This window comes from Buteo buteo, chromosome 5 (genome assembly GCF_964188355.1).
Source record: "Buteo buteo chromosome 5, bButBut1.hap1.1, whole genome shotgun sequence".
NCBI lineage: Eukaryota > Metazoa > Chordata > Aves > Accipitriformes > Accipitridae > Buteo > Buteo buteo.
This window is the reverse complement of record NC_134175.1, coordinates 1275816-1288853: the sequence shown is the minus strand read 5'-3', so window position 1 is coordinate 1288853 and position 13038 is coordinate 1275816. Positions and strand designations below refer to the sequence as shown.

The window sequence follows — 13038 nt, the reverse complement described above, 5'->3', positions numbered from 1 at the left end:
CAACGAAACCCGCTTGCTATTAATAAATTGCCATAGTGATTACAGAGAGGCAAATGCCTACTTCTTTATAGGTAAAACTTTTTTTTTTTTTTACAATAGATGACTAGAAACTAGAGAATGAAATTGATAGCAATCTTTATCATTAAGACATAGCTTTTCTGAGTTTGAAAAATTACACCACTAAAACCAATTTCCACGAGAGAATTGTCTTTAGTTATAAATGTCAGTGCTATTTCTAGTTTTAGTAACATATATTCCATATATAGGAATTGGAAATTGATTGAACTAAAGAATCTTGCAAGAAGTGTCATTTATAAAAACTTACACTCACGGCAAGAACGTTATTTTAATACAATAAAAAAAGCTTTCAAAAGATCTTGAAAACTGGTGTGTGAGAAACAGACAAGAATAGTCAAATCCATACATCTGCAATAAACTGAACACAAGAATAAAAAGGTACAAAGAACCTGGTTTAAAAGGAGGCTTGCCTGTTGTTGAAGGCACTATCTTTTTCTGTGGTGTGTGATCCAAATCTGCTGGACTGTAAAAAAACAAAAACAACCCCACCTCTAAAATACGCAATTAGATGCCCTTCCTACACTCAAAGAATGTGATTATTAGTTCAATTTTGCTACTAAAATGTTAACATACAACACTTGCACTTAAGCAAGGAAAACACCGGCCTCCAGACAGCTACCCGGCTGCTGCAGCGAGTAATCCAGACAACGCTCAGCCCCGGTGCTGAACAACCTGCCCAGCAGCTGCATGTCCCAGTAACAGTCGTCGTACAGGGCTGCTGTGCAAATTCACAGACTGCGTTCTGAGAAACCCTTTAATAATGCAGTGTTTATTACTGAAATGCCCAAGTGCGTTGCTCCTCTACAGAACAGCCTTAATTTATGGCCTTACTACGAAGCCTCTCGTCTGTGTAACAACAGGACGGTCAGAAGTCTCCCTCTCTGCTTTTTCATCTTTTCTCTCCACCCCCCAAGAAAATTAGATCATAACTTCTTTTTTAGAAAACCCAGTAAAAACAACCACCGAAACAATAAATAGGAGGCTCAGAGGTGAGTTCAGCACAGAAGTCACATTCCTGCATATACTGAAGGGAAATGAGCATGGACCAGACAGATGCTCCCCTATTTTTCTGGAGCATTACGTCGTCTTGCTTGTGAAGCTGTCGGGAAAGCCACTCGCTCGCACTGTTCCCATCACGGCTGGTGGTGGTCTACGCCACCTTACCACAGCCCGAGGAGTGTCAGTCTTCTCCCAGGAAAACAGACCTCAGTAGCCAGCAGAGCTCTCCAGAAGGAAAAGCCATCTGGATGAAACCACCCAGAATTTCTCGAGGGCTTTGGCTGACATGCTAAGAAACACCTGCAGCCTCAGCACCAAGTGCTTCTCGTTCAAAAGTGCCTCTGTCTTCTGGGCATTCCCAGGGGAAACTACAAGTCTTATTTTAAGGTTACAGCAGAGACATCACTAGGTGGAAAGACCTCACTGTAGCACAGCTTAACGGTTATCCTTCACCTCGGAACACAGCAGCCTGTGTCACATTATCTCAGTCTTGATTACAGACGAATCTATTGCTTCGCTGCGCAAGTCAACAGCGGATCCATTTCTCCAGGACTGTTCAGCAGCTGCAGCGACCTGAATCGTCCAGAGAAACTGCTCTTTGGTTATCACGGGGGGTTCCTTGCCTGCAGGGACAGGAACGAAGCGCTGGATGAAACCCATGTTATCACCTGCTCTGCCTTTTGGCACATTGCCGCCCACCACAGCATCCCTCTTCAGCTCCTGGAGCTGGGGCCTCAGATTTTGGAAAGAGAGTTTCAGCCCCTTCTCCTTCCTGTCCTGTGACTAAAATCCTGTATTTTTGTCAATGCAGCCAGCAGAACAGAAATATTTTTATTCCTTCTGGGCAGCCAGGACTCTAGACGAGGGTGTCCTTGCTGTTAGAAATGGCTGCTTTCTTCACAAATGACAGTACGGTCCAACGCAATTTTCCCTCCCCATTTTCATTTCTTCTCAGAACACAGTTTCAGATCAACACTCCATCCATCACCCATCTCACTGACTCGAAAGTGAGAAAAGCAGCACATCCCCCAACGAAGCTGCGCTGTTCACTTTCATTTACTGAAACAAGGTTAGTTGTTTGCATGTCCACTGAGCTATCAGCTCCTTCGGAGGCTGACCCACTCCACGCGTGTTTTTACCGAGCTGCATGCACTGTCGTGCTCAACACGCATCCGCTGAGAACACCAGTGCTTGTCAGGGTGGCAGACCAGCCCATGAAACCCCATGTTTGCTTACAGGGAGCTTGCTCATCACTGACGCAACACTGGCTTAAACTTAACCATGATGAATCTCACGCCGAGTTTTCACACCTACTCGTTTCTTTTTGGGGTTTCAGACACAAACACTAAATTGCAGTTGCTATTGGAACAGCTTCCAAGGGAAGTTTTCGCTGAAAACAAATCCAAAGCAACACTAGCCATCAATGGAAGCTTCGTCCTACCTTTCAGGGTTCTCAGAAAGTGTCGGAAGAGCTCCCTGTGTGCATCTCTGTAGCGATCAGCTTGGGTCTGTGAATATATGGATACCGAAGTCCCGTGCTCCGTAATCCCCAGGGGATTCTGATTATCTACCCGCAACGTTCCTTGAGAACCGTGAACCTGCAGGGAAGGCAGCAAACAGGAAAGAAAACAAAGTTTTTAAGTTATCGTGCTTTTGCTCTTGAACACCTGGCTAGCCTATCGAAGCCCTGGTTTGTACAACCAAGAAAAAAATGTAGCTTCTAAAATTAGGAGTTACAACTGACATACCCTCTTGGACGGATCAGACACGACAGAAAATACCAGGCACATGTTATAGGACAGTGGCTTCTGCTTATGTGATACCTCCTTTATTTTTTTTTCTTTTCACCTGAGCAAAGCTCCTTGTCCTGGTTAATTTTCTTTCTAGTAGCTGGTATAGTGTTATGTTTTGGATTTAGGATGAGAAAAATGTTGATAACACACTGATGTTTTCAGTTGTTGCTGAGTAGTGTTTATACCAAGTCAAGGATTTTTCAGCTTCTCATGCCCAGCCAGCAGAAGGCTGGAGGGGCACAAGTAGTTTGGAGAGGACACAGCCAGGGCACCTGACCCAAACTGGCCAAAGGGGTATTCCATACCATGTGACATCACACCCACTATATAAACTGGGGGGGGGGATCGCTGCTCGGGAACTAATTGGGCATCGGTTGGCAAGTGGTGAGCAACTGCATTGTGCATCACTTGTTTTGTATATTTCAATCCTTTTTTAATTATTATTATCATTTTATTATTTATTTATTTATTATTTATCATCATTATTATTTTCTTTCTTTCTGTTCTGTTAAACTGTTCTTATCTCAACCCACTAGTTTCAGGTTTTTTTCCCCCCGATTCTCTCCCCCATCCCACTGGGTGGGGAGGAAGCGAGTGAGCGGCTGCGTGGTGCTTAGTTGCTGGCTGGGGTTAAACCGCGACACTCCTTTTTTAAGTCTTTAACAGATACCACTCCCCAAATCCAGCCCATGCATCTGTTATAAATCATGACCTTCGGAATTTACAGACAATTTGCCTCTGAGTTTACTCTTTTCTTCCCCTTTAATATCCTTAACTCTTGGCTTGCTATACACCTAAAAACACCCTGGAAAGACAACAAATGAACTGTGCGACATTTCTGCCTCAGGAGAGCTGACACCAATTCCTGCTCTACTACAACTGCATGCAGCTTATAACCCCAACAGAATACATGTAAACAGAGGCAAAATTCAGGTAACAAAAGAGAAAGTGGATTGTAGATTAAACAAATGCAAGCAATCCACTGCTGCCGAGGTACAGAGGTGTTTTGTGAAACGTGCTTGCAGGGATGTGCACGGGGCACAACGTGTATTACCCCATGTGAATGCGTACAGGGTAAAACTCATGCTGGCCTGCGGTGTCACGACAGACTTGACTTAAAAGTAAGAACGCACCTCTAGTCTCTGATCACAGCTTTTAGTGCAGTGCTGACTGACGTCCAAAGTAACAATTGCTCCGCTACGAAATTTCATGCTGACCGCTACAGTGTCTGCATCCTTCAAGTAGGCCATATCTGAGTGACAAAAAAGGCACTCGCTCACACCAGGAACAGCAAACCAGCAAGTACTATGACTACAAAGTGCTCTTCTTCCTTTACGAGGCAACACTGGCTCTACAATACCTTCAAACAGGAAGCAACGGCGACAGCAAAGCACTTTCTGCAACGTACACCAGCTGGTTTACCTTTATCGGCCCTTCTGATGGAGAACAACAAGCTCTGCAGAAACACACAGCCCCTGGGCCTGAACTCCACCTTCCCAGCCTGTGGCTCTCCCTAAAGGCGGCTTCCACTTCTACTTTCAAACACATTTTCCTTTGCAGCTTATTACAACCAAGATCAGGCAACTTCCAGCATGTAGCTAGAACGAGGCGGATGGTACAAAATCCTCCCTGGGGCATTTTGTTTGTTGCATTTCAATGCTTTACCATAGATTATAACATTGCATCCTAAACCTGCTAACAACAGCCAGTCAAGGTTGGCAGCAGCTGCAATTACCTTAATTAAAACTTTGCATTCCCATTTAAAAAATGGCAGCTTCCAGTTTTATGGTTAGTTTAAATTAGTCTGGTAACCCAGAGCGTGCCCGTCAGCTTGACACAATCCAGAGTAAATTCTCATCTTTAACTGTGCTGAGATCCACAGGAAAGCACCAGAGAAATCACAGAAAGCAAAGAACTGAATAAGACTGCGTTGACGTTCTTGTAAGCACATACAGAGTGGAGTTCAGCAACACCTCCACAGAAACCGCTTCACATCAGCAGGGAATTGACAGAATTCAGAAATCATCACTAAATACCCTATGACAACTGCTTGAGAAACTTGCCTTGTATTTCACTAGGCTATTTTTTCAACTGTTCCATGATGGAACACGTATGTCATGGCTACCGTGCTCTCATACACTCTCTTCCCAGTTTTAGTACTAAAGTCCAGAGGTACACAATAAACTATCAAAAGATTTATTCTTACCTGCACAGAATGCATGTCCCAGAGAAAATATTGTATCTGGTGCACTCTCTCCCAACAACAAACTGATAATATCTATATCATGCACAGCAGCATTATAAAAAATTCCACCTGGAAGAAGCAAAACTGGGCATTAAGGTCTCCACATTTAAAACCCACAGTCAACACACGTTTCTGAACGGCACCAAGATCGATACAAAAAGCCCCCTACATCGAAGAAACTAATACTAAAAGCAAACCAAAAAAAGCAACAAAACCAAAGATGGGTAACAAAAACGCTCCTCAAAAGAAAACCCATGCGTCTTAAAGTTACACAAACATAGGGGACTTTCCACCAGAACACGGGGCAAGATACATTTCCAGTCCTTTGCGAACAAACTTTTCAGAAGAAAGCTGCTCAGTACCTGATGTTTTTAGGAAGCTCAGAGATGCTGCTGGATATATGCTGCTAATTGTCGATATCCGGTGGATCCTCCCCAGCGCCTGGCTGTCACGGACTTTCTTGTACAAGAACTGCAGCGCTGGGTCAAAGCGCCTTCAAAGAGAAACAAGGAATGCGGTACAGGATTTGGAAAAGGAGGAGGTGACCCGGGCCACTGTTACCGCTGCACTGCATGAGGCTGACTCGCTGGCAGGCAGCGGCGAGCGTGCGGACAGATGGGGTTAGACGCAGCTTTCTAAGTTCAGCCACTTAGTATGTATGAATTTTGCTTCTTGCAAACGAGTCTAATATCTGCACTTGTGAGGACTTAAACTAACAACTTTAATGAAAAAATTAAAACCATGGGGGCTAAAAGCATTTAAAGGTCCAGTAAATGACCTACAGTTCTTAGAGCCCTGCCTACAAGTTTATATTCAGTTGAGTGTTGACCAAAACCTCAGCTGAGGTTCAACCTTGTGGCTGGGATCAGACCTGTACATATAGCACTCAAAAGGAAAAGGCAAACGTTAGGGCAGATATTTTGTGTAATTACTTACTAGTGTATATGAAATACATACATATGTGTCCAAGTAAGTTTTATTTGCAATGAAATTAACTCTTCTCAGCAGAGGAGCACAAAATGATCACATGTGTTTACTAACAGCCCACATCCACTTGGCGTCCCGTGTTAAATGCTGAGCACAAGTTTAAAGCAGCATTCTTGCTTTTAGCTGAGCTCCCCAAGTCCCCGCAAGTTGAACAGAGCGGAAGCAAATGAAAATTAATCTACTTTCCTTCCATTTCAATTATTTAATCGTAAGGGTCCAGATGTAAGGTCCCAAGTGGAAATATCACTTCATAAAGATTAATAAATCTATTCTCGTCAGATTGGCCAGTAATTCTAACATCAAGCGGAATTTTCACAGCCACGTAGTTTGCAACCCTCAAGATTAATAATCCTCAAGCACCATCCCTTCCAAAGGCATTAGAAAGAAGTCAGAGGTAAATGACAGCTCTAGGCAGACCCCAGCGTTTGGAAATTCAGTTTGAGTGGAAAGTTAAGTAGTGGATGGGCTCAATGTGTCCCTAGAGATGGTGCTCTAAAAGGAACTTCAAAAGGTCAATTATTCTTTTGTTGAAGAGTTATTCCATGCTTTCACTAGTATTTGCTAACGCATGTACTTACGTTTCACAGAACCAACATCATCTACTAAGTATAGAATATAATTAGGAAATCAGTGAAAAGTCACAAAAAAGGAAGAGTTTTCAGTACCATGAAAATATATTCAAAGAGCAGCCTTTTCCGCTGCTATTTTAAAGAACACAGCTAATTCTCTGCCTTCTTCCAATGTTATTCCTAGTTTACTGCAACAAAGCTGTCAAACAGGGAAAAAAGGATAGATACCATCAGATCCAGAAAAAGTGCAATACGTATGGGCAGAAGTTCCGTACGGAAGCCTAAACCACGAGCACGTCACAGGACGTTACTAGACTGAACAGGGTTGCAAACTAAACGCTTTACAACAGAGCAATGAAAAGCGAATCTTGGTAGCTGCACACTTAATAAAATTACAGATCTGCCTGACTTGGTGGTTGTATGTGAGCAAAAAACCATGAGCAAAAAACGTCCTAAAACCACAGACCAAGAAACTGCCTCAGAGAACGGCACAGCACTGTCAGAATATTTCCTTCTCTGAAGCTCCAACTAGCTGTGGCATTTGCAAAACCTCGAAAGGACTGCAGAGATGCAGACCCCAACTGCCTTGGGCCATTCTAAAAAAAAAAAAACAAAAACAAACCCCAGAGCTTTCCCATTTTGAAAGCTTCACCGTTTGAGTTCCACTAGCATCCATTCAAGCGAACATTTATTTTCACCTCATGACAGCTAGATTTTATCTCCATTAAACATGAAGAATTAATCCAATCCAATTAACTCCCAGCTGAACAATGTTAACAAGCAGCAGTGAAACTAAGTTTATTTGAGGACAAATTCAGGAAAGCGTGAGGAATCAATGCTACTTTAAGTACTTTTACACACTTCTTTTCAAGGATAAATTCGAAGAAAAATGCTGGTCTTACTTGTAGAATCCACACACCAGTGGTCTTCCACATCTGTCAGCTTCATCGAAACAAGCTTCTGCCGTCTGCCTGTCAAAACTGGGCAGCCTCTCACAAAACACACCTTTTCCTGTGCAAAATGGTACAGGACACAGGATTGAAGGCAAGACACGGTCTTCACAAAATATTTTTATCTTGCAATAAATATACATGTCATTACATTCTAGAAGGTACATTTGATGAAACTGAAGCATGGCTTTTTATTTGTTGATGCTACCAACTCCCTTTTGGCCTCCAGCTGTGGCTTTACTAGCTGGTTACAGACCCCAAGAAGCATGACTGTTTTGATAGACAGCTCTCCTTTGAGTCCTAGTAGTATTTCTAGGACTAGACACTCTGCATGGCCATACTGGCACCAGCACAGTACAAACTCTGCTGGTGTTAAGCCATTAACATCGGTGTCACCAGCAGACTAATTTTTCTTTCATTATGCAATTAGATAGTCTGCACAACTCAAGGGACACTGCTGAAACAAGAAAGCATTTGCATTTAAAGCATTCAGCAAGCATACAAGGTCTGCCTCAACGTGTGCTACTGACTACAGATAAAAGCTGAATTTGCAGCTGTTCCTCTTACCCGCTCGTAAAGCGTCTATTACAATCTCAGAGGCTTCTTCAGGGGGTGAACAAATAATGGCTCCAGAGACTCTGCAGAAGTCAAAAGAAAGACCTTCAGTGAAGACAAGGTTTTTACTAGTATGAACAACGCTCAAAAGCTCCTTTCAGTTACAGTTTTTTTTCTGATAGCTGCCTTAAACTTTTTGAGGACGAGTTAAAAAAAGACATCAAACCCCATTGCTCTGGAAGAGCAAGTTACATTATAAAAGGAACTCGGTACCTGCTTGCGAGGATGAAATACGGCTGGACATATGTAGGTTAAAATTACAAGTGGCACAGTGGAATTGCATTGCTTTTCCTGCATCTTAAAGGATAAAGTCTTTTAAAGGTGTCCTTTGAAAACGGGTTAAATGCTGAGAGTTAACACATGCAGTGAAATCAAAAGTCTTTATGGGGTAGAGCCGCCAAACAAGCGATGGGTACATCTTAGCTTATTACCATGCTTTAGCTTCTCGCATTAAATCCACCTTCCTTAAAAGCTCCACCTTTCACTTTTGCAATGAGATTTAAAATACCAATTTGAGAACTGACTGTAACCACATCGCTAGATGTTACTTGTAAAGCAAGACGCCACAACCTTTCCTACTTACAGCAATCCTCGCTTATCTCAGACAGTTTCAAAAGAGCCAGCAAAGTCAGCCAGCTGCTCCGCGGCAGAAAAACTGGCAGGCAGCAGGAAAGCCTGTCGTTTATTGCTCTATGGGAAAGGAGGAAAACAAGGGGGTTTTCTGTATTTCTTAAGAAAACCGCCTGCAACTAAACTGCGAGTTTCCCTCAGTTCTGGGCACGCCAGTCAAGCTAAGCTTCTCGAAGACTTCTGAAGCACCTACAGGTAGATGACATGCTACATAAGGCTTAGCCTGTAACAGCCCCTGGGTCTCCCTCTGCTCCCCTGTGTGGGGTCAGACAAGCACGGTCTGGGTCCGCTACGGCACAGTGGCATTTTCCAGAGAGGAGACGCCAGACACGCGCCCTGAGCCCAGCGACAGGGAAGAAGCGCGTGCGGGAGTCCGTGGCGGACGGTACCGCTGGTCGTTGAGTGCAACATCGGCGTCCCGCTGCCGCAGCACCCTGGTGCCAGCCAGGAACTCAGCACCGAAGGCGCGTTCCACCTCCTCCAGCTGATCCTCCACGACATAAAGCAAGCAGCAGCCGTTTTCCTCCATCAGGCTTTGGAAGAAAGCTTTGTTAACCAGCCCTACGCCGAAGAGGGCGAGACCGACGCTGCTGCCGGGCTGCAAGATGGGCACCGGGCCATCGGAGGCCTCGGCTGCAGCCCCTCGCTGGCCGGCCTGCTTCGAGGGGGCAGGGGCGATCTTCAGGTGGAAGGCAGCGAGAGCCGGGGGGCGGCTGGTCGAGGTGGAAGGCGTCGGGTCTTCCCTGGGGGCAGCAGCGATGACGGGTCGGTGGGCAGCCAGCGGTTCAGGGTAGGAGGGCGAAGAGGGGACCGAGCCTGCGGCGGTGGCGAGGACGAAGGACGGCTGGGAGAGCAGGGAGGGCGCGTCGAGCTGCAGGGGGAGGCCGGCGCCGACGTCTGGACCTGCAGAGCTGGGCGAGACAGAGGAGGGTTTGGGCCCGGGGCTCCGGCTCTCCCTCGCCGAGCGAGGGACGGAGGCCGGCCGCTTCCCAGAGCCGGTCCCGACAGCGGGGGCCGGGCACTCACAGGAGCAGCGGGGCGCGCAGGCCGTGCTGGCGGAGCAGGCGGCGGTTGCGGTAGTGGCGGCCGGAGGAGAGGTGCTCGAGGATGCGGTCGCGGCGGACCCGCATGGGCAGCTGGCAGGAGGTGCAGTACAGCGTCTCCACCACCGCCTCCTCCTCCTCCCCGCCGCCCCGTTCCAGGAGGTGCCGCTTCACCGACAGCTCCGAGAACTCGGCCGCGTAGTCGTGCAGCGTCTTCTTCTTCCGACCCATGGCGGCGGCCGACCCCGACCGGAACCGGAACCGGAAGGCGCGCCCCCCGCCCCGCCCCCCCGCCGTTGCCTAGCAGCGGGCCGCTACGGCGGGGGTAGCAGGCAGCTATGGCGGGGTACAGGCCCCGCTCCGTGCCCGACGCCGGGAGGGGGGACGAACGGCCTTCCCGGGCAGCGGGGAGAACTTTCTTCAGCCCCCCCCGCAGCCGCGATCCCCCCCACCTCGTCTACGGGAGAGCCCTCGCCCCTCTGCCCAGCGCGGGGATGGAGGGACGGGGCACGGGAGAAGCGTCCCCCGTGGAAGCTGGCGCGGGTGGCAGAGCTCAGCGAGACCCCGGAAGGTCCGACCGAGAGCCGCGCCAGGAACCGCGCTACAGCCCGGTCACCGGTACCGGGGGAAAGCGTCCAGAAAAGGGGCCGTTATCCCTTCTTGCCGCCCCGCTCCTTTTACCTAGACAAAAATGTTCGGAAGCGCACAGAAACCGCTTTCTCGCTCCCCTTAGAAGCGGAGTGCATGAGAAAAAAAACAGCAGGGAGAGCCCCAAGAAGTCTCCCCGGGGCATCCCGCAGTGTTTCAGCACGCTGGCAAACCTGTCCTTGTGCTGCTGGCTCTACCAGTCCTCACACAGCGAGGTTAGTTAGTTTAATAAGTGTCACAGCAAATTAACTACAAAACGCATTATCAGCCAGCGTTGCTGTGGCTGGAGCATTAACTCCACCCATGGTCTACACTCAGACGGTTACTACAGCAGCTCTGCTTACGCTTACCTGAAAAGAGGAGGCACGAAGCTTTTTCCAGGGATTCAGTTTGCTTACAGTAGTACTCCTACTTCACAGGCGCCCTCTCTTCCTTGCAAAGGCAACTGGAGATCCAAGAATCCCAGCTGTGGAGAACCAAATCTGAAAAGGAAGTGCTCCAAAAGAAACTCAGCCAGAAAATCAGCTACAAGCTATGTCTACCAAGGTACTGCCCTGCGAGCAGGGTGGCCATCGCTGTTAGGAGAGCTGGCGGCGGGGAATTTGGGCTTTCCGCATAGACAGGAGGTGCACCTGTGCACTGCAGAACTGAAGCGTAAACTATGTTCTCTTAAGTTTTGCAGTCTGAGAGAAGGATGGAAACACGAAGAAATGGTGGTGACAATAGAGAACTGCAGTCTTCAAGAGGTAAACTTGGTGCAAAGCCCCTATAGAAAATTCTTGTATTAGCTGCAGAGTGGTGCTTGCTTTAGGCTTGGGGGAGTTTGCCGCATAAAAAAACCCTACCCAATTCAGTAGTTTCAGAGAAAACACCAAGTAATAACAGTTACTAGTACTGGCAAGGTTGTTAGTCTGTAGACTCTGCCCAGGAAATACAAGAAGTGTTTGGACCAGGTACTGGGAAGATGTGGCCAAGCCTGCTCGCCTCCTTCCTCACAATAATGGCTTGATTTACCTATCTCCTCAGGTTGTTACAGAACAAGAATCCAAACCAGCTGAGCAGAACAAGCTGATCAGTGAGTTACAGGGTATGGTCAGCCAGCTACAGGCAGAGGTTCTGACCAGCCCATACCACATCCACAAGCAGCAACGGGCCCAACAGGCAATCCAGAGCCAAGCTAAGACACTGCAGCACAGCAAGCTGCAAACTAGAGTGGCACTCAAATGCATCACCAGCTGGGTAAGTGTAGCCTCCTTCACTTCAGACTCCTGCCTCCCTCTTGGGAAACACTTCAACCATTTCAAGCAGAGAATCTGAAAGCTTAGACATTCTTGGGCAGAAGCACAGTGGGAGATGCACCAGAGAACTACAGTCCTTTGCTCTCAAAGCCTGGCCTCCCTTTGTGGCCACAGGGCCAGAGGAGCAGGAAATGCATTCCGGCTTTTTAGCATGTGGCTCATGTCACTTACAAAGCAAACAGGCTGCAAATACCAGAAGCCCTTGAGAAACTCAAGTTCAGAACAGTTACATCACCATATTTCTAATATCCTTCTGGACTCAAAGTAACAGGTTATCACCTTAAAGCCATTTCCTGCAGGCATACATGCCTGGTAGCAAGCACAGAGCCCGATACCTGGGTAAGGGACTCGGCCCACCCCGAAACACATCATTATCACAGTCCTTGCAGTGAAGCCCAGTCAAACAGCCCATAATTTCCCATAAACAGACCTTCTGTTTCATCATTCACTAGTACTTTGCCTCAGTCAGACAGTGTAGTCTCTGTAAATCCACGCAAATGCCAAAGAATTGTATATAAAGCCTAAACACACCTACTTTCCTCTTTTATCAAAAGTTTGAATGAAAGATACCGAAGCGAAGTAATTCAGGCTACATTCAGTATGGTGAGCAGCAAGCCTCCTGAGGCTGAGGTCACAGACAAGAGTGCTAGAGGCAATGCAGGTACGTGCCTCTTTTGAACTCTGCTTCTAGCAGCCAGCTAGAACGGACTGATGAGATAAGGGTACACTTTGCAGTACTGCTCTCCACCTAATGCTTTCCCACCTCTTTACACATCCCTCATTTTTATAAAATAATTAACAAATGGATGGAGTTCCATCAGATGCTGAAACAGAAAGACATCAAGGTCCTGTCGCTCTACAGCATCAACACGTCTACTTCCATCGCCTACCAGTGCTAAGGGAAGGAGAAAGAGTCCTGCAGGGTAGCATCTTTTAACACCTGAAAAGCAGCCCTAACAGCCAAGTCAGAATACGTCACCAACTTCAGGCTCCCGTTCCTTGGTTTTGAGATGGTGACTTACTAAGAAATTAAACTCATTTTACTAAATCAAGTTCTGCAGGAGTATCTAATTCAATTTTTTCAACCGACTCAGAGCACAATTCACTGTAAATCAGTGGTCTGTAGAAACATTCGACTTCACAGGGAAGCCTGAAGCACTACACTAAGGACTGCACGACCACA

The 13038-nt window shown here is 46.9% G+C and overlaps 1 protein-coding gene across 3 annotated transcripts in view; it reads right to left on the bottom strand.

Moving 5' to 3' along the window:
- The window catches only part of LOC142030795 (myo-inositol 2-dehydrogenase-like), a 13300-nt gene extending 262 nt beyond the window's left edge, over nt 1-13038 (bottom strand). Inside the window, exons 1-9 of one of the 3 annotated variants that reach the window (XR_012650304.1) lie at nt 9893-13038; nt 9256-9777; nt 8189-8259; nt 7574-7682; nt 5478-5608; nt 5077-5184; nt 4004-4122; nt 2519-2675; nt 489-1700 (exon numbers count right to left, since the gene is read on the bottom strand). Coding sequence is in view for 1 of the 3 variants with exons in the window: in XM_075027126.1 (XP_074883227.1) it covers nt 1552-1700; nt 2519-2675; nt 4004-4122; nt 5077-5184; nt 5478-5608; nt 7574-7682; nt 8189-8259; nt 9256-9777; nt 9893-10140 (1614 nt within the window). In the remaining 2 variants the exon portion in view is untranslated. Of the gene's footprint in view, nt 1-17; nt 1701-2518; nt 2676-4003; nt 4123-5076; nt 5185-5477; nt 5609-7573; nt 7683-8188; nt 8260-9255; nt 9778-9892 lie in introns of those variants that run through there. The other 2 variants (XM_075027126.1, XR_012650305.1) reach the window with 2 other exon arrangements.